The sequence below is a fragment of the Rhipicephalus microplus genome, chromosome 6 (assembly GCF_043290135.1).
Source record: "Rhipicephalus microplus isolate Deutch F79 chromosome 6, USDA_Rmic, whole genome shotgun sequence".
Lineage (NCBI taxonomy): Eukaryota > Metazoa > Arthropoda > Arachnida > Ixodida > Ixodidae > Rhipicephalus > Rhipicephalus microplus.
Window position 1 is genome coordinate 107,658,917 of NC_134705.1, and position 22,715 is coordinate 107,681,631.

The 22,715-nt window shown below is 42.0% G+C and overlaps 1 protein-coding gene across 4 annotated transcripts in view; it reads left to right on the plus strand.

Annotated features, from left to right (window-relative positions):
- Positions 1–16,919, plus strand: part of LOC119167424 (uncharacterized) — a 179,600-nt gene extending 162,681 nt beyond the window's left edge. For all 4 annotated transcript variants that reach the window (XM_075866399.1, XM_075866402.1, XM_075866401.1 and 1 more), the window contains 3 exons: positions 947–994; positions 9,665–9,842; positions 16,745–16,919. In XM_075866399.1, the coding sequence (XP_075722514.1) occupies positions 947–994; positions 9,665–9,842; positions 16,745–16,773 (255 nt within the window). In that variant the 3' untranslated portion in view covers positions 16,774–16,919. The remainder of the gene's footprint in view (positions 1–946; positions 995–9,664; positions 9,843–16,744) is intronic.
- Positions 16,920–22,715: the final 5,796 nt, after the last annotated feature.

Here is a 22,715-nt window from a genome sequence, read left to right on the forward strand (position 1 = left end):
AGAATCACCCGTACAGACCTGGCTCAAACAACTGGAATAGTAACTATTATAGGAATAGCTTAAAATGAATATTGACATGAGCCGCCTCGTGCTAGAAGAGAGATAATGGGAAGGTCATCAATACCGAGTTCTATATAGGAATTGATGGCCTTGATGATTTTTTACAGGCTTCCACCACACTCAACGTCATGCTGATCCCTTGGCATCATAGTTTGCTGACCATTTAGTAGTTATTATTATAAGCGAACGAGTCCCTGAACTCATCAAGAGACGATTTTGTTTGTACTTTGTGACATAACATGCCCTCTGTAGTTGTTATGTATATATCACTCAAAGTGTATATGGCACTATAATCTATATGGCACTATAATATGCAAAATAATTATTGTGCGTACAATATCTGTATAGGGACGTTGCCGCGTCTATAAATCACGGTGGATGGGTACGGAGGATTCGCGGCTTACTCAATTCCCTGAAGTACAGTGCAACTTCTCCATGGCTTACGTGCATGCGGCCTATACAGATTCTCACGATTCCGAGAAATATTTTGAATAAAATATAATTGCTCTTGAGAGGTTCTATGGCTCTACACTTTCCTTCATGTAATAAAATCTAACGGGTTGAAAGGTCAAGTTATTTCATTTCACTGTTGGCGATGGTAATTTTTGTTCTAATATTGACAAGCTCTGCAATGTTGCGGAACTTTTATCTGCACAATAACAAGTGTGTACAGCATTGCGTGTAACTCAAAGTGCCACTAACCCAATTACTCTGTAGAGGTGTGAAGTTGATTTGGTGAACCTGAGCTGAAAGTTTGTTGAAAATAGCATAATGAACAGTTCAACTGCAACCGCTAAACTATAAATACTTTTTCAAATGGCAATATTACGTAGTATGTGCCTGCTTCTAATTCCTTTCACTAATCGCCGTATCTTCCTCATTTCAGAAATGGATGGCCGCAGCATTCTACGGTGGCTTGATTCCTGTTGAAAGGGCAAGTCTTTATTTACTCAATCTGTACAATCAAAAATAGATGTTCAAACGAATTACTACTTTATTCGTTTGTCTAATTTTATACTGATTAAAAATTGGACCAATTGTTATGAGTCAGCACTTACATAATTGATTTGATTGGTATGTGGGGTTAAAGTCCCAAAATCACCATACGATTACGAGAGACACCGTAGTGGAAGGCTCTGGAAATTTAGACCACCTGGGGTTCTCTAACGTGCACCCAAATCTGAGCGCACGGGCCTACAACATTTCCGCCTCCACCGGAAATGCAGCCGCAGTAGCCGGGATTCGATCCCGCGATTTGCGGATCAGCAGCCGAGTACCTAAGCCACTAGACCGCCGCGGCGGGGCATAAAAATTGTGTAAAGTTGCCAAAAACAGAATTGTTGTTTTCGAGGCATTGAGTGTGAATGCAGAAAACTGGCTATTCGTGCTAGAGTAACTGATCTTGATAATAAAAAAAACTTAACATTGAAGTTCACAGAGTTAAACAAGACAAAAATGAGGGTCTGGTTGGCAAAATAAACGAAATTGCGTGCAAACTGCAGAACGCCCCCTGCACTGAGCAAACTGTCAACTCGATTCACAGACTTCAACAGTTAAATAACACGCTCCAAGAAATTATCATGTTTCTTTAACCAGGCAATAAGAGACATAAGGCTTCAGTAAAGGAAGGCTTTGGCTGAGAGCCACAAAGGGCTCTTCATGCCGGAAAACTTGACTGCGCAAGATAATTGATGCTATATGTGGTGTAACTTCGCAAAACTACCATACGATTATGGGAAAGGCCGTAGTGGAGGGCTTTGGAAATTTTGACCATTTGAGATTCTCTAACGTGCACTCCAAATCTGAGCACACGGGCCTACAGCATTTTCGCGTCCATCGAAACTGAAGCCGCTGCCGCCTGGATTTGATCCCGTGGCTTGCGGGTCAGCAGCCATGTACCTCTGACATGAGACCATTACGACAGGGCGACAGCGCAAAATCAGATGCTTCAAATAGTGGCGAAAGAGGGCGTGCGACTAAACAACTTTTGTTTTGCAAGGCACCAGGCTGAAAAGATATTTGTGCGAAAGAGCAAAGGGGAGCGAGCGCACATGATACGGTTGGCTGCTGATGGGACTAAGATGTTTTTTTGAGAACGAAAAAGAATACTGCTGCTAACATGGATGCATTCTCACACTCTAATACGTAGTTCTCAAGGAACCCTCCCGATAATATATGCGTGCAGAGCAGTGTCGTTCTAAACTGCGTGTACATAAATTGCCAATCTGCGAAAAACAAAGAAAAGATGAACTTGACGACCTATTCATCAGCCTGAACTTTAACGCTCAATTCATAATGCTTTCTGAGACGTGGTACAATGACTTAGATACCTTGCTGTCCTCCAAGATATAGGTGCTTTACGAAATTCCGAAAAATCTTACGTTGGCGCCGGGTCAGCTCACTTGTGTGCAACTCAAATATTGCAAAGTATGTTGACGAATTTTACTTTGTTACTGAAGACTATAAGATGCTGTCAGTATTATATGCGCATACAGTTTATTTCATTGCCTACAGACCTCAACGTCATCTGCAAGACTTTTTGTATTTTTTGAGAAATTTTGAAAGCACGTTTTTCAATTTAAATACAAGTTGGTTTGCCGTGGTGATTTCCATCTGAACATGTTTACTGACTAGTTTAACACGTGATTTCAATTTGCTTTTGGAAACTTATGGATGATTTAATGCTATCAACAGGCCAACAAGAGTTAGGTATGAAACATCGACATTCCTTGACTTCTTAATTGCTAATCTTAGGACAACTATAGTAATGGTGGCACTATACCTCATAGCTTAAGCAGTCATGTGCCTTTATTTATTTTTTCTTAAACGAAAGCCTAAAAACACCTCGAAGCATGTCTGTTCGCGCAAATTATTACGGAAGACAGACTTTTAAGCCCTTGCAATGACTTGCGTCGAATGATGTGGAATGAAGTTTTTGCCGGTACAAGTGCTTGTGGCGCTTATGATGTTTTTCTGGAAACATTTGTTCCATACTACGATAAACGCTTTCTTTCCTGTCGAAATGTTTGTCGCGTCAAGGATTCGTAAACCATGGGTGCAAGTGAACTCTTTGTAAAAGTAATAGAAAGGCAAAGCTAGAAAGGCAATATCAGAAAGGCAATAATAAAAAGGCGAATTCATCGCGTTCTGGAAATTAGATGATCTCAAACATTTCAAGTAATTTTGAAATGGCCTTTCTACGGAATTACTCAGTGCCAAAACGGCCTATTACAAGTAAGCCTTGTCACCTTATCGCAATCCCAGCAATAAAACTTGGCATTACTTAACTTCTTGTTAAACAGAGGGTCCATTCCAAGTGCATATATGAGTCTCACTTTGGATGGAATTATAATACCCGAAGATAAAACGACAAACCATTTCATTGATTACTTTACTAACCTTCCATTTAGAAATGGCAATGAAGATGCAAGCTGTTTCTTGAGTTAAATTGCGAGTGTTCAATCCTTCTGCATCCTTGATTGATTGATTGATTGATTGATATGTGGGGTTTAACGTCCCAAAACCACCATTGAGAGACGCCGTAGGGGAGCGCTCCGGAAATTTCGACCACTTTGGGTTCTCTAACGTGCACCAATCCCGCAGCCTGTGTGTCAACAGCCTAGTACCTTAGCAATTAGACCACTGCGGCAGGGCGTTCTACATTCATGAACTAATGCAAATTGTATTGCAATATTTTCTTGACTAAATATTAACAACTCTTGTGATGCGGATAATATCAAAATGAAGCCTGTAAGCCTCGGTGTAGACATATTCCCAATGGTACTTGCACATATACACAATATGTCTGTCCTATGAAACTTTATCACAAAGAAAGCAGATTGCGAATGTAGTTGCGCTATGTATACCGCGAAAATACCATGCTATCTAATTAAAGACTGGTACCCTTTTTTTGCAATAAGTCTAGAAAAAATTATATTTTTTAGAATCTCTGATGTAAGACTGATAGTTCGGCTAGTTGGTGATACTTAACGCACGGTAACAGCGCACGTACATACGTGAAGAAGAGTCTCTCAACACGGCCCCTAGCAGGCCTTTGTGTGTATGATCTGTATGTTTATCTTACGTGTTCAGACAAAACGTATATTTCAATAAATCTTTGTGTCTCTTCTTCAATAAAGTTTGTGTCTCTTCTCTTGGTCCCGTGAACTTGTGCGCTGTTACCGCCCATAAAGAATCTCTGACTTTCTGGACAAACATAGCCTGATAACTATACATCACCATGGCTTCCGTAAAGATAGATCAACGCTGCTTGCTCAGCTGGAACAAAAAGAATTTTAAACAATATTGAACAACGGTCGTACACAATGGGAGTGTTTGTTGATTTTTAAAAGATTTTGGCTCTGTAAACCATGAACTGCTCATAAATCTAGATTGTTATGCTATAGACAGCATCGCTTTAGATAAATTGAGGTCTTACTAAGGTAATAGACAACAGTTCATGCAGATCTATAGCGGTAAATTAGAAGTTAGTTCAGGTATTGTCGTCGTGCCCCAGAGAAGTATTCTGGAGGCTCCTGTTCTTTAATACTTCTATTTATGATATTGTAAACATTGATGACAACACACGCTACGCGGGCTGCGCGTACGATAATACGTTATTATCTTAATCTAGCAGTCCAGCCGAAACGGTCGCAAAAGCGAATGCAGTTTTGAAAAATTTACACTCATGGTCGCTCGATAACGGTCTCACCAATAATTCTGCAAACACCAAAGGCGTGTTGTTTCACAGTAAAAAAACACGTGTGTAATCTTTAAAGACGATTTATTCCGAATCATATCCAAAATCGAAATTCTTAATTTTCTAAAACTGTAAGGCGTTATGCTTGATCAGAATATAACTTGATGTAGCCATACTGATTTTCTTACAGGAAAGTTCTCGCAAATCATGGGCAGTGTGTATTATTTAAACTACCTTCCTCGCTCTATCAAGTGCCTAATTTATAATTCCCTCTTTGTTTGGCCACTTCAACTCTTGTTACCTAGCATTATGGAGAACCTCTCAAATTAATATAGAGAGGCCCTACGTTATGCAGAAAATGGTCTCTTTGAGCTAATTTCAATAAAGCACGTGAATTTTCTTCAGCATTCTTATTTCAGTATTTCAGCATACCGAAGGTAATGACCCTGTTAAAATACCGCTTAGTACTTGTGTACTGCGCACACACTGACATGCATTACCTGACGCAGCATGAAGCTGCTCATAATACTAGACAACGAGAGTATTGGTTGGTACCGCGTTCCCGTACCAACTACTGTTCACATGTGTTACGCGCAAGACTACCCCGTCTTCTAAATGCCCTGACTGTTGGTGGCATTGACATTTCGTCATGTTCTTCACGCGCAATTCTTCACTTTTGTTATTGTAGCATCCCTTCAATTTTTTTCGTGTTTTTAACAACTTTTCTTATGTTTTATGATATGTATTTAATAATTTCAGTGCAAGTTTAAAGCCTTTTTGAAAGTTGTATTGCGTACCGTTCTGCTGCTCCTTTGTTTTAGGGCTGATAAAACAGCTATAGCGGCCTTTTCCCTAACGTCCTTTACAGCACTGTTTTGGTGTTGTGGGAACTAAAGCATTCATTCATTCATTCATTCATTCATTCATTCATTCATTCATTCATTCATTCATTGGTTCATATCCACCACTGTTCTGTCACAACATTGTTGGTAAAGGGCAGTAATGCATCATGACCGCGTCATTCCCGATTAGCGCTTTCAACGCACCCTTTCTAAGCGTCTGTCACATTCGGCCAGTTTGTAATTGAAGTGCAAATTTTATTGCATTAACACAACCCCGGGTTCAAAACTTAGCTTAAATGTCGGTGGCATTCACAGCATTCATACATAACAAAAGATAGCTTTACAACACAGACCGACTTTGCCTGTCTTCAGCTCAGCGTTCTCCTGATACTTTCGCCCCGCGGAAAATCCCGGACGGCAAAATGGAAGAAATGACACCATTGCGTTTTCCTGTGTTCGGGAAGTAGTGGTCAATAACTGCAACAAGCCGTGAGCATGCAACCATAGCCCAAGTTTGGTGTCAAATCAGTCCCGCTCTTCTGGCTGCCATATCGCTTTTTCTGGATCCGCTCTCATGTACTACAGCTACCACCAGCATCCATGTTCATAAAGGTCTGTTTAATTGTTATGATGTTCGTTAGTCGTCAGGATGAAGATGCATGACTAAGCGACAAATTGGGTGCATCCACGTTAGACTGTGCTACAGTTACAATTGCAAACACCGTAAGGCATTGTGTGAGCTATCTTAAGATGAACTACTACTTTAAGGACACATTACACTTTCCCGTCATACGGATTACTATCACAGAGGAATCAATTGACCATAACTTTAGAGCTTGTGACTTGTATCTTTGGACGTCAGAACGCTTTTATGAAACTGTAAGAACCAGTATAAATCAACCGTATATTTACAGTTTATGACAAGCATGTTGGGACCTCCAATCTCTTCCTATCAAGTTGGATTGGTCAGTAGATATGTGATTACCTGCTGAATTCAGTATGCACGCTTTTATGCTCTAGGGACACTGGCAGCTTTGCTCATGTGCAAGAATGCACGAAGTGTAACCTGGGACGCTCTCTCGCTCAGTGTACTCGCCAGGATGACCAGCTGTCTGTTCCCGAGCTTTCGTATTGAAGGGGTTTGCTCTGGCTGCTTCCATGTTTTTTGCTGTTTTTTCGGGGGAGGGGGGGAGTGCTACAACCAGTCAACAGCTCTGACGCCTAGTTTCGGGACAAATGGTATATTGCCTTCGAGCCGCAGTAGAGCGTCGACTCTGTTACCACCTCAACCTGGAAGGCGAGAACAACCCCAAGCAACGGACACAAACAATCAACGTAGTAACGACACAGACCAGCGTCGCCGAGGAAGCAGGACGTTGTAAAGTCATTGTTGAGGGGAAGCCATAGGATGGTGACGAGAAGATTGATACACGCGCAGGTCACGTGGCTGTAACACTGCCAGTCCTAAGCCATTCATTGGCTCAAAGACAAGCCCCAGCAACATTGTCGCGCTGAGCACATCGTCTTGTCAGAGGTCTCTTTCCTGGCGGCACGAAGAATAGTAGGAAATATTCGGCATTTTATGAGGAGCAAACATTTGCTAAAAGAGCCAGTGAATATTGTGAAAGACCAGTGATCTGTACCTGTACATGTGTCAACACCTCTCACCAATTCGCGTCTCACACACCACGGTCAATGAAGGAGGAGGGAATAGTGCTGGAAAGCCTTATTGCTTCAGCAAGATAACGACATGAAGGCCGGCCCGCGCCGCACTCAAAGATGACGGGTTGGTGCTTTCCATGACAGCACTGTTTTCCTTGGGTATTGGGGGCAAAGCGTGCTTTTTACCGCTGTCTCTTGTTGTCGGCTGTCGCCGATCACCAGCCCACTACCCTCACTCCTCAGCTGTCAAAAGCTGAGGAAAAGTGTAATAGTTTTAAGTTTTTAAACCCTGGAGAAGATTGACGACCTGTGCCAAACATAGACCGCCTGTGACGCAGCCGATTCGTCATTCGAGCAGTCGCAAGCCTCATCACGTCCCGAAGTTCTACAAGCGGCAATCCTCCTCGGGCTAAACTGCAAGTCGTCTTGATTGACCGGCAGGGCGAAGAAGCGACACTTGCCATTCTGCAGACATTTGGTAGCTCCAAACGTTCCTGCACCTAACAATACTGACCTGCGCAATTCAAGCTCCAGTGTCGCTTCAATCCCCACAAAAACACAGTGCCGCGGAGTCGCATCGTGCTCTTCACTTGTTATCATACCTACATGTTTTGCATGATCAGTCACTAACACAAGTGCTTATTCGGACTTCTGGGGACAAAATCATCCACAATTTTCGAACATTGCTTTAAAGGTCAGCATCGATTTTCCTTTCTCATGTATTTTCTAAATATTATAGGGTGTATTCAATAGTTAACACTAATACCGAGAGGGGATGTGAATGTAAAACTTCGGTCATTTGTACACCCTTGTTAAACAGAAAAACCTAAAGGCTGAATGCACTCAAATTAGAGAGGTAGGCATCATGTAGCAAGCGCACATGTTACTCATGCTTCAATTCCCATAATCTCACCGCGTCTGACAAAATCTTTAAGCGGAGCTTTTATAGGCTCCCGATCTTGGCAGGGACAGTGGTATACTCCACAATAAACGTGGCAACTGGGAGCGTACCAAATGTGACCCTTGTAAAGTTGTCCTCAAAAGTGCGCCGTTCACACGTATGATCATATATGCCATTTTCAAATAAATAATGCTGCCTTGATTTCAGGCTTGTTGGGGGTGTCGATGTCAGACATGACAATCGGATATTTTATAGACGTAACACGTCAAGTCAAGCTGATGCCTGATTTTTATGCTGCCTGAAGCTGAATTTGTGACCATGGTTGAGACATGTAGCAACATGAAGGTTTCGCTGCTTAGTAGCTCGGTTCTTTGCATGTAAAAATAAAAATGTTAAAGTGGTTTTGCGTCAAGAAATACAACAGAAAAAAATGCTATTGCAGGTCATTCATTAGGATGAAAGGCTTCACTTGTACCTTTTTCTCCGACGGGAAGACGATTGTAATCTTGTCTGGCAGTGCACAGATTTGCTCCACATGTTACTACAGCAGAATAGTAATTTCTCCTTCATGTCATCATGTTCGTAAGTCTTGCTCAAGTCCGGTCAATTGTTCATTTCACAACTACACATTGCAAGTTTTGTGTTGTTGGTCACAGTATAGTAAAAGTTGCAACTGTATAGGCCACATCATTGTGTGCATAAGTTCCATCTCTATCTCAACTAGAAACTCCAAATCCTTCATAGCAAGCATCCGACGTTGACTCGGACGCCATCGAACATATTTTTCATACTGGCTGTGCATTGTACTACCTAATGACCATAGTGTTATTAAATATAGGCATTCGCAAAATTGGGTGTGAGCAAGATACGCATAAATAGGTTGCCCCATTGCAAAGCGCCAATGTAACTGTGCGCGTCTTCACGTTTGGCCATATACAACACAATTATGTCGTTTACTGGGGCCAAGTACAATTAAACTGTATAGTTGTTGTTTTTTCGTTTTGTAGTTTTTTTCTTTATGATTATGTATCCGTACTTCACACTTCTTCTTTGCACTTCCTACAATGCGCTTTTTAGACTAAAATAACACCGTCGCGCTGCAGGTGCATGAGTCCACTAATGTGTTTCATAGCGTTTGCTTGCTGGTTTACGGTGCTGATCACTGGACGACGATCCAGCCAGATAAGGTCTCTTGAAATCTGCACTCTATAACGGCTGCCGATGCAGCACTGATGACACTTCAAAGATAGTGCATTCCTAACGTTGTGGCTATGGCTCCTATCGGCAACAAAACAGCTTCATTCATTTCTTTTATCGCCATCATACTGAAACTATAGCTGAGAATTGTAAATTATTGAAGGAACACATTTTCTGGATAGATAATACTTTGAGTGTTTGATAATTATTCCTTTCACAAGTTATGTATTGTTGGAAACAAAACATCATAGATTTTTCTTCTTTACTGTGCTTCTGTGCGTTTTTCTTTCGTCATCACTATAGCTGAGGATCAAGAACGAAAAATGCTCCAAGCGTACCATCTGCGAAGAAGGGACATGTTGCCTTGACTTCGGCGGCGTACGTAAACGATGTAGACCACTAGGAAAACGTGGTGAACATTGTGTAAGGTGGGCTATTACTACTGTGTACGTCGGCGTTTGCCCCTGTGATCCAAACGAAGGTAACATATATTTTGTATTATCGTTTATATGGCGACAAGCCAGAGCTTTCCTCGTTAACTTGTGTCATATATAGCTTGATATAAGCAAGCAATAGAAACGCTTTTCACTATCAACTTGATTCAAGATGCAAGAACTTGTTAATAAAAACATACATAGCAAAATTTGCAGCTTTTTCAGAAGCCTTGCGCAACACATAAATAAAATATTCTTTGAGACATTGGTGTTTTCACCACTATTTGACCACGTGTAATGACAGAAGTACTTGTAATCTTTGAGAGCGTGAACCGGCACAAAAAGGGCCCTAATGCGACGATTGCGTTTCTACTGTGCAACGTGGCTAAATGTGAAAGAAAAGTTTTCTAAACGTACCGCTGAAAAGAAGGTCCTTAAGTGCACCCACATTGAAAAATTTTCAGTTACTTTCGTAACTGAAAATACTTATATCGTATATATGTGCCACGCAGCACGTTTACTCGAAACTGTCGCGCCCAGTGAATCTGGGGCAAGTCAGGCCACCTACCGCAGTGCTTAGATAGAACTCGGTACTGCTTCGGAAAAACAGTTATCAAGTGAACCATCCCATGCGATTAAATTGTTCACCATATAATTTTATATTAACATAATTAACGCTAGAAAGACTTTTTATAAAGTTGAGCAGCAAGCAATAGCCATGTATAGAGGGCCCCGTTATTATACCACAATAGGCCGCTATGTTTGAACTCCACACCACCGTTCAGAAACCGGCTATTGTTTTTGAAATATAACGGAAGCTCCTGTAAAATTGAGAGTGCCGACCTTCTCAACTACCACTGTTTGTGAACCAATGTAGTCGATGTCTTTGGTTAGCCCGTGTTGCTCCCAAAACAACCTAATTCACACAAAAACGTTGTTTTATCTCGTAGTACGTGGCCCTAAGTCAGAAAAATGAAAAAGAAATGCTGCGTAATAGGCTATGCGATGACTGCTCGCATGGCCCATAAATTTTCTTCAGTCTGTTGATTAACGTTGTTGACGCTAAATATGGTATATCTGCTATTGCTTCATCGGGTTCACAAGCAGCACCTTGGCATCTGCCTGAGTTCATCACAACAAAGCTGAAAAAATTCCGATCCAAACGGGTTCACACACAGTTACAGACCCCAAACTGTACGCAATTATCTACAAAACCTGCACTCTGTGATTTTAACACCATATATTTTACTGTTAAAACTTGACTGCTAGCGGAAAAATCAAGAATGAGGAGATATTTTTAATCATCACACCAAAATAACCACGCGCGACGCCAGAAATATGATTGTATATTTGTATCATCACAACATAGGATCGAATAAATATTTTGGTACGTTTTTATGATAGGCCTGTGGCACCACGAAATGACCGCGTACGTAATTTCTATCTAATAAAAGCTTTAATAGCCGCCTATCAACATCAGGCGATTATAGTTCACGGCTTAAACACATAGACGCTTCAACTCCTTAGGTCTTACGGAGTTTCACCGCGTGAATGTCCATATCAAATTTCTTGACCCGCGTTTTTATTTTCACGCGTTTTCTCGCTTACCAGACGTCGTGTCGCGCAGTGTTTTCGGAATAATAAAATTTTGCTTTATACTAATACGCAAAAATCATTTAGCTTTCTTCCGTTCCTTTAAGCTTTATTTTTGGTTAAGCATCCTCTGTGGCTCTCTGTGTGAATGGACAGGTGGTTAGTCGTCAAAACCCAAATTTAAGCGGCCGGAAATGCCGCCATTGTTAAAATGACACATTTCCTCCGAATCTTCATAGCCAAACAAATCACGCGTTTCACAGGACGAGCCGGCCGGTACCCTAAAAAGCCACGACAACACTTCAAATCTAAAAATGACAACTGCTTCGTCTCAGAAGTTGAGGAGAACCCGTCCTCACGAGTGCTGGCTCTAGAGCGCCGTCAACGCAACCACCTAATAAAGAAACCCTTAAACGTTTTTTTTTTAATTTTATCAGGGATTAGGCTAGAGCAACTATCAAAGCATTCGCACCCCAAGTTTTTCGACATGCCTTGTGCCTAGAACGAACATTTCTATCATACCCTTCTTCTCACCTCTACCTGGCCTCCTCAACTCGCGAGGCACACTGATGTCACTGGCTGTCACGAGCGCAGTCGACGATTCGAGCTTTTACCTCTCTAGACCCGGAAGATAGCATGTCGAGAGGTTATGCGCAGTCTGGGAGTCATTCGCACAGTGTGCCGCGCAGCTCTCACGGCACGCTGGTGGACGAACATCGCAGTGTGGTCCATATATCTGCTCTGATAGGTGCCTCCTCTTCTCCGGCCAACCTTCCTTCTGCGAATTTTACAGCCCACGACGGCCAATCAGATCATGAGCCATGATGATTCAAGTGGCTCGAGCATGCTGCTCTGTGAATCGGTGGGTGAAAAGGCGTTTGGCCGAGTAGCAGCGATCTGCAGTGATCTGGAGCGATCCGCCACAATCGCCGCTTTGAAGCTTTGTATTAAATTATGCGGTTTACGCACAGACCTCAAACTGGTTTCTAAATGACCGTTAGGACTTGATGTACCGGCTCAATTTGTTTTTACAGAATTGGCTAAACCGTTTCAGGGTCACTCTTACTCCACTGTTCATTGCAGGGACTCTTACCAATCGGAGATTCACGTGATTTATTTCAGCATATCGAATCCAAATCACTCAATAGAATTGCCGGGGCTTTAGGGCTCACACAAAGCGTCCATACCTTCAGCTTTTCCTAACAACATTTGAAAATTCTTCTACTCTGGTAATCTTCAGGAGCCAGGGAGTACTGCGACGCTCACAAAGAATCCTACATTTCAGCAGGGATTTTATCCTGCATCTGCGTGCTAAAATTATAGCGCCAACCTATTTATTTTGACCTAGACACAGAATTTGTAGGTGATGGTTACTCTGCTTCCGCTGCGTAAACAGAATGATTCATCGTAAGTGCTAAACATTTATTGCGCTCTGCGACTAGCCAACATTACATACGCCAATCTTCTTTGCCGCGCCTTATTGGCTGCTGGCAGTGACAAGAGAGGGATCGCCTGATGTTTGCGGGCGATTTCAAGTTCTTCAGTAGCCTTTGGGGGTTCGTGCGTTAAAAAAAAAAGTGGTCTTAAGTTGGCGGAGGTAATGTCCACGCTGGGTCTTACTTTGGACGTCGCCCCTGCCCACCAACTCGCGTGCATAACTTTGCGACTCAGGACACATGTCCACATCTTATGCTAACAAAAACTTGCAGTATGTGTCTTGGGTATACACCAAAGAGACAGTCGGCAGGGAGCAATGTTTGCTCAATGCAACTTTTTGCTCGCACCCTTTGGGAAGATAGTTGGTTCGACAACTATGCACCAATAAGTTCACCATTGCGGTAGAAGAAGACCATGCTTGGTGCCAGCAACTGGTGTCCACTTTTCGCTCTATACAAATGCACATTGAACTCTCGAAGGTAACTATGGTGGCATATAACTACCTCCTTCACCTCTGGATGGTCTGGCACAGTGTCATCTGCGTGATGGTGCAGGCCTTACCACAATAAAGAGCCGGAAATTCGCATAGCCAAGCTCACGTACTGAGCGACACAATACACGGCTCAGCTCGCTGACTCGAACTGGAGGGACCGAAGCGACATGAATGCTTTACAACTAAGTGTACAGCCGCAGTACCAGGCGCGTTTTGGCTCTTTTAAAATCTTACCTGAACTCGAACAAAGACGCGAAATCATCTTCGACGAGTGTTTCACAGTGTTATTGCATCCACTGAAAAATTCACAAGAGCACTCCGAAACTCCTATCTATGCACAGCGGGGCTTCTGAGGACTCGCATACTTGTATGCATGTACCAAGAATACGGAGCTGCATCAACTGTTTCACCTATGTGACCTAAAGGCGGCCATGGCGAAAATTGAGCGAGAAACTGCACCATAAAGGATAAAATCACCTTAAATTATTATCCAACCTTTCTGAGTATGCCTACACTATGCTGTTTTTACACATCAATTCATTTTGGATCAGAGAAAGACCCCTCCCGATGGACTGGAAGACCGCACTGGGGACCATCATCCCCAATGCAGCCAAAGCCAATAGCTTGGACAAACTGTGCCTCATCTTCCTCACTTTCTTAGGGAAGAAGATATAACGAAGAAGGCAGTGCTTGATAGGTTGTCCATGTTTCTGGAAGCCAAAAATCTATTGCAGACACAATGTTCGAGTTCTGCCCACACCGGCCCGCATCAGGATATATAGCTTCAGCGTAATACTGAGAACATGAATGAGATCCAGTATCCCGAAATGACAAAAGTGTGCTCGCTTTGGATCTGAAGGGGGCCTTCGATATAGTTATTCGAGACTTTATCCAAACACATCTCTCACAGATTCAATTTAGTCGAAACACATTCAACTACTTTAGGCTGCTTGAAACCAACCGACAATCACACATTCGCATTCAACGCTGGGAACATGACCTTTAATAATTAGCCATGAAGGCGGCCCCAGAAGTAGCTGTCCTCTACATACTTGAATTTAATATTGCAATGTTAAAACTCCCCAAGGTGGCCAAAGCTCAAAGAATGCAGCAAGCTTTACGCGATTACTCACCATATGGGCTGAATATTGTCAGAATAGCTGAAGTGTGTATGTACATTTTTGAAGATTCGAAATAGTTTCTACATGTGGGCCCTCTTCCGCCTAACATGCCCTGAAACAGCCACAGTGGGCGTCGCATTAGGTGGGCAGGAAGACGCCTTGGCTGACCACCATGGTCACCAACTCAGAGTTTTCGACGTGGCCGCGTTCAGGCCGAACCACGGAAGTTGGTGCATGGTCGTGGTCGTCCGCCACAACACCGCAGTAAATCGATTCACCTTTCGTGCACCTAACGTCATGCACGTGGAAGATATTGATATTGAGCTAGCCGCTGCAGATCCGGACTGAACGCGTGCCAGCTGCAGTACTGAACAAAGCTACCTTCCGTACTTGGCCTATACTAGTATGCAAAACAGTGACCACTTAGGTGCCTCCGTGCTCCGAATGATCGTTTGGCCTCCGGCTCACACGGGCCTCGATGATAAGGAGGATGCCAGTGCTGCTTGCTGTCCGTGCACTCAGTCTCCAGGCATCGTTCTTATCCCGAACAACCCGGAGCTCGAGAGCACTTCGGTTCACACCTTGAAAAAAAAAAAACCCGCTAAATATAACCAATCCAGCCATGACAACAATGCAAAACAATGTAAAAGCCCCATGATAACGAAGGAGCGAATCCTTCATCTACTTTACACCAAAGCTGTCTTTTGCCCGGTAATCCTAAAACACTTCCACTCCACTTGCACGAACAATGTCCGCACTGTGAGTAAAATTCCTGTGATACTGTCTACATAGTGTGGGTGTGCCGAAAAACATCGAACCTCATGTAATGGCCCAACGGGCCTTGAATGAGCGTGCCCGGGGTGCGGCCGACGCCAATGGTTTACCCTAAAGAGGATCCCAAGTAATGTTTGTAACCGGCAGTCCCATAAATACCACTCCCTAATCTTCCTGTGTATAACCCCTGCAATTGAATGTTTTTCAACGTTTTCAAGTGTGGATACATTGTAGTTGAATAAGGTAGAATGCTGGGCCAGTTGGTACAACATAATGTGGAAATTTATGAGCGCACAAGGTAGAAGCAAAAATCACTTGACAGGAAAGACGCTCAACTTACAATTCAACTTTTATTAAAGAACATTCAGTGCACGAAAACACAAACGCGCAGGCGCAACCAGATATCACTTCAAGGTGCCACACCTTCCCCCCCTCAAAAAAAAAATCTAAAAAACATGCCACGCTGTTTTTACTGAGTACTTCAGTGGTTGTGCACATAATGTCCTGCAGCTGCGGAGAAGTGTACATCGGCGAGATGGGTCGTTGTTTAAATGATCGACTCCAAGAACATGGGACTTCCTTCAAGGTTCTAGCAGGTGGGACGCAGTTTTCAATGCACCACAGGGATTGTGGGTGCAATCCACAGTTTGGCAGAACGAAAATTCTGGGCAAATATAAACACAGATTGACCACAGAAATCCTGGAAGCAGAAAAGATTAGGGCGAAAGCAAGTACGTGTATAAGTGGTCCCTCGGTAGCATTAACTGAAAAAGAGGTGCCTTTTTTGAGCTGTTGAAGTAGATACACATACCTTGTTCTTTTCTTTTTCTTCTTTTTTTGAAGGGGGACGCCATTTTGAGGTGTTAGTTGGTTGCACCTGCGTGTTTGTGTTCTCGTGCAATGAATGTTTTCTAATAAAAGTTCAGTAGTAAGTTGAGCGTCTTTCCTGTCAAGCGGTTTTTTCTTCTATCTTGTGCGCCCATATCCTTGTGGACACGTAACCAGAAAAAAAAACAATTCCTATTCATTTGTCATTTTGGTAATCAAGAGCAGTATCGATATCTTATTGCAATTTCATTCACCCGTCCTCCTAATAAATGAGCAATATATGATTGAAAAGAAGGACTTTGCTATGTAAAAAAATGTTTGACATATTGTACAACATGACCCACCCAATTTTCCTACCGTCTTGACTGTCTTGGCCCTCGCAGAAGTGAAATTCGTGACGGTGGCCTGTTAGCTGATGAGAGTTTGAAACCCTGGTTTGAGGCGTCGGGAACGTGGAGTTCAGAGAGAAGTCGCAGGCTGAACCCAATGGACCGGTACACAACATGAGAATCGAGAGAGTAGTATTAGCTTCGGGCGTAGCTGTGTATATTTGGAAGGAGCTGTCGAGGGAAGACCCCACGAGCCGAGCACACGTGGCCGGCACGATGGTGCAAAAAAGTATGCTTGGGAAAAATATTTCTTTTACTTTTACTATGTTAGCAAGAAAAGAAGAAAAGTATGAAAATATGTTCATCTTTTTCAGGTACCTGCCAGTTTGGTATTTGCATGTAGTTGGCGTTCATGAATTGTTCGCCCAATGACGTGCGGATGAATTAAACAGGCGTTGAAGTTATTCGCAACTTATGGGTCTTGAAGTCACTCCTTCTGTGTCCTGGTTTAAAGAATAAAGTGAATGTTGTTCATTAGGCCTTACATAATTTGCACTGACTGATGCCTTGAATAAAACGCGAGCGCATCTCACTTCCAACAAAATGTACGAGACTTGACGTTTCAAATTTATCATCATTTTTATTGGCGTGACTAAAACCACTGAAGGACAAGTGCCACTACTATGAGTCGCCAATAATCTTGGTGTGGTGCTTTCTGCTCGTACTGCTTTGGTTGTTATTTATGCGTGCCTCTTTAGCATGAAAACTGAAGATGCTACAAATAAAACACTTTTTACTAGCTAATTTTAGCAAAACTAACTTTGGCAGCGGACTTTAGCAAAAACTTTCGCACAATTTTTTCTCGCACACAGATAGCAACTGGAATGGTGCTCCTGAAACCATATTGCCGTCCTGTTTTTTTTCTTGAATCGCTAGTGGACATTTATTTCTTTTTTAATGTGGCATATTGGCATACACTTCTTTTTTTTTATAAATTTTCTTTCAAGTAGCAAATTTTCTTGCGCAATGATTGCTTATATATAAAGAATTCTGTTTATTGATTCGAACTTTTAGCCTGCAGTATCACGAAGCACTTACACAGAGATACGGACTGGCCGAGCAACACAATCACGATACCTGATTGGCATGCTGCATCACAATACACACGCCTATGCCTACCCAATGACAAGTTAGCTGAAGCATATAATGCGTTCTGCGGACGGTACAAAAGATCACAGTACCACAAATACAACATCTTCGTATTAATCAAAAGGATAGCCATGTTCTCTTATGCGTCAATGTACTTGATGTACTCTACCCGCGGGCCTCCAATAGGAAAAGTTTCCTCAATTTGTTTTTGCAATGCCCCTATGATAGAGGCAATGTCAGATTATAGCTTATTAGATTGTAACGCCTCGCCTCTATGAATGACCTACCTTCGATCAAGCAACTATGTCGATTGATGATGTCATCGTGTGACGCTATGTGATGATAACAAATATGTTGGTGATAAGTAATGTCAATCTGACATCATGCTGTGGCATCAAATGGCCTTCTTCATCACAATAGTGGACGTTGTCAATTCACTTTACGTGTGAAGTTTTGTGTTTAGTGAGGCAGAAACATCCATACCTCACAAAAATATCCTTTTCACATCAACATAGGCTTCGATATGATCGGTTTGAATAGTCATTTTTTTATGCCACGAAACTCCGATGTTTTTGTCCTATTATATGTCATGTTGAGAGCTCCGCATGTGGAAAAAAGGGAGACTTCTTATTAACCACTATTTGTGTGGGCCATTGCTTTATAGATGAACTTCCCCAACCAGTATCATAGAAGGCACAAGGAGTTCTTACAATATTGTTACAAAACGGAACAGTCATCATACAGCAGGTAGCCACTCCCTGTAAAAAGTTTGGTGGTGTGTCGGATTGGTTAGTAGCTTCAGTGAAGCCGTTGGCATTGGTGACAGAAATCTAAAGGTTAACGGGTATTTGAAGGAATCTAGTAAAGACAGTCACACTATTGGTGTTTTATGTGTACAGATGTCCCAGCCAATAAGAACGAGACCCGCGTGCTCTAGAAAGGCCGCAGTGTTGTATATTAATGTGCACAAAGAACCTCATTTCAATTCTTCTGTAATGAGAGTGAAATATGTTATCAACGTTTATTAGCCTGCTTTCTTTTTTTTTGCTAAAGTCGGTAAAGCATTGAATCTGTGTTACTTCGTATCGGGTATCCCCACATTAAAGCATTTATTATTTTGCCGCAGTTTACGCGGCGGTTTTGAGGGAGAAAAAAAATGGCAGACCCCACGTACAGAGGCAATCGATGATACAAAAAGCATGAATGAAAAAGGTAGATATGTCCCTTTAAAATCAGCACAAAGTTACGACGCAGGTGTAAATTGTGCCGTAGATGACTCATGTTATGGTTATCATGTTTGTGCCTGGCATTTGTGTTTCTGGTCCATACACGTCACGTAATGCCATATCTGGTATATGCGAAACTTTCGAAACGACCGTGAACGTCCTATGAGCGTGCCATGTACTCATATTTTACATGACATGTATATCATAATTATTATGTTTGCACATGCCATTTAACTTCGTCGTAAATTCACGTCACTTAATTCCAAATTTGGTATATATGAAGCTGGTGAAACGGCCGTGAGCATGCTATGAGTGTAGCATGTAGTCATGTTTTTACATGACACGCACGTCATGATCTATAATTTCGGACGTGTCATTTGCCTTTGTCTTCCAATGAAGTCACGTAATACCAAATTCGGTATATGTGAAGCTATAGCAAAACGACCACGAACACATCATAAGCGTGCCATGCAGTCATATTTTCAAAGTAAACGCATGCCAATATTATTATGCATGGACGTGTCATTCATCAACGTTGTCTTTTCACGCCACTTAGTACCAAATTTCGTATAAGTGAAGCTAGAAAAAATGGCCGCGACCGCACTACGAGCGTAGCATGTAGTCATCTTTCACATCTTTTTTAGTTTTTTGAAGATGATAGTATTTTTTGGGGACATTCGTCGCAAAAATTTTTATCTGTCTGTCTGTATATCTGTCTTTAGGTACGTTTGTCTGTTCGTCCACACTTAATGGTATTTTAAAAGGCACCAAAGTGACCAAATGATACTCCAAACCGCTGACGCCATCCGCAGCGCCCAAAAATATTGCTCAAGACTCAGCGTTCATACTTGTGCGATCGTCAATTAAAAACAAATATTGTGCATATCTAAGGCACTATAACAATACGTCAATATTATGCATGTGTATGTTTTTACTAGAAAAGGCATACATAAATAATTGTAAGGACCGTAGCATTTATCACGCTGCGCTGACCATGTAACACTTGAGCAAAAAGGTGAGTGTTTCCAATGCTTTGCCTAGACGACACGGTGGTGGCACCTACCCGTCGCCTTGTGTACTACACGTGATCACCTCAGAGACGAGCTCACACGTTACCCACTTTGTTTTCCAGCTTAACTGCCAGATAGCGCTCATGTCTCACGTGTGGCGTGACTTGAGGCGCTCGTTTTTCTCCGCTGCACGCTCGAGGCACTCTAAGCGCCTCCAGAGTACCATTCACGGATTTTATTGCACATAACATCAAATAAACGTTTTGTTTATTCCTTCTAGACGCAAGACTATCGTCTTTCGATGAGGTTTGCAGTATAACAGGCAGATACGGCGACAATTTTTATTCCCCATTCCTAGCTACACAGAAGCTCATACACAAATCATGTATGCAGTAACAATATATTCCCCTTCTTTTTTCTTCAGAAAACCATAATGGCTAACTGGATATGAGGTTGCTTGTAGTAAAAAACTATTCATGATTGCAATTGAGGGTTCCTTAAAATTACCTAGTAAATACTACCAACACAAAAATTGGTCGGTAGCTTGAAATTCTCATTGGATTATTATTTATGTCTATTATTCAAGCCTTGTATAATTTGGACCTTTCAGGTCATTTTCTAGGTTATTAGGATAAGACAATAAATCAGATTTGTAATGCGCAATCGTTTATTGAGGACATATTTATTATCGTCGTTATCTGCGAAAAGTTGATTTTTAACCTGTATATAAAATCACTGTTTTGAGAGAAAAGTGGGTGTAAAAGAGACAGACTTTGATATATAAGTAAGAGTGTTATTCAATGCATCGTAAGACTCAGGTGTATCACCAAGTGGTTTACCAACATTGACAAAGTACTTATTAGGCGCACAAGCTATATCCAAACAACGCAACTTTCCGTCCAGCATGCTTATCTCGTTCCACACTAGTATATATCTCTTTCGTTAGATTAGTTACTTCTCTCAATACTTTAGCACTGTCATTTTGGATTCTCCTAAAACCCTCAATAAAATACTTTTTCCTGTATAATTCGTTGCTTGTAATGTTTCGTTACCTATTCTACTGTTTTAGGAGAATAAGATTCCGATTGTAAATTAAAGAGCGGTACGTACGTTTCGTTCTGAGTGCAGATTTCTTTTTTTTCATGTAAATGTTTCCTCAATCACGACTTTCTGAACTTCTTCCTATTTACTGTTCTTCTACTTAGTGATCGACAAAGCGTCATTATAGGCATTGAAAAACTTTCTAACAGATTCTGAGTATGCAAGGATTACTCTATGTATACTGCATATGGTAAGGCAGTTTATATTCTAAATGAAGCACTGAAACGTTTTAAAACTCTTACCATATACTTGTCGCATCATACATATATAAATTAACCTTGCGTTTGCGTACTCTGTTATAAAGCAAAAAAAAATTAAAGTATGGTCTCTAATATTCGAAATCGGTAATTCAGGCTCAATATTACGTGGAATAATGTTTCTAACACAAACTTCTAAAAGAGGAGCTGCATCAACAGTAATTTTATTAGGCAAAGTAACGTGATTGTAACATGCGAATGATGCGATAAACCAAATGCACTGTTGAAATAGGCAGTGCAGGGCTGTGTGTGAAGAATGAAAAGCAGTGAGGCTGCTGGCCTTTTGCTCACGCTTTTTTGCCTACCTTATTGTCAAGTCCCATCATCTGAGCCGTTCGATCCTTTTCCGCCCATTGTCAATTGTACATATGAACATGCTGTGCTTTATTCATTCTAGTTCTCTATATCTCCCGCATTTTTTTTCTTTCAGCCTATTTTTCTGGTTCTTTCTTTGTCTGTCTCTCTAAATTTTTTTCGCACTCTTTTCTACATGAACGCAGTGCTAAGGTTCTGCTAAACACTTGATTGGCTACCACGTCAGGAGAGCCGAATTTTTTGATGCTGGACTTGGCACCTTCGCTCTCGGGTGCGAATGCCTCCTATCCAGGAAAAGCTATTCTTTGTATTTAGGTGCTCTTCTTTTCCTATTTCCTGCTCTTCTCGTCTTCTCGTGCCTTTCTTCGTTGAAAGTTATCTTTCGATACTCACTATCAACCATTCAAGTTATTGCAGACTAAAGCAACAAGTATGCCAGCAACTTTTGAAAGCAAAGCAAGCAATTAATGAAACGTGGCCTCGTTCTACAAGATGAATACTGGTACGCAACAGAAGCATCTCTGAGCTTAAAACATTCGGCAGCGTGGAACTCGCAGCACTGTCATAGCTTAAAAGGACCCTGAAACAGTTATGATGATTTTTCACAAACACATTGGGCCGGTAGACCAAGTCTCAAGGATAGATTAGAGACCAATCTGAGCTCTCTGCATAAACTATGTAATTTAATACAACGCTTTAAAGCTGCGAATCGGTCCAGAGTGCTTCAGATTGCAGCGTCTTTTAAACGCGTTTTCGACCGCCCATACACCAAGCGACACGCGCTGACAAACAGACTTCATCGTTTTCAGGTGATTTGATTGGCTGTGGAGCGCGCAGCACAGACTGCCGGTATCGGATCGGTGGCGGCATTTACGCGCATGCAGTCTCACGCCACAACTTGACGCAGGCGCCGTGAAGGCGCAGCTTCGTACCCGAGAGCTCGAAAGAAGAGTTGAAAGCAGATGAGGGTGAAAGGCGGAGCGGAAGAGGTGGGTACTTTGTTAGTACTCGTACCTCTGTTAATTATGGGTGTTTGGATTGAACTCTGGTGCCAATGATTTGCTCCAGTAGTGGTCTAATCAAAAACGGAATGTGAAAAACCGTTTCAGGGACCCTTTAAGCATGAATATAGGGCCTTCCTTGTGAGTGGGCGTCTTTAAATGTGGGAAACTGATAATTTGTAATGAGTATAAAGCTGAGCTGTCATTTTGTGCTTGCAAGTTTGTTTTTGCGTTGACGTGAACGCGTGACCACCATTGTTTCAAATATCATTTGCTGAAAAGCATC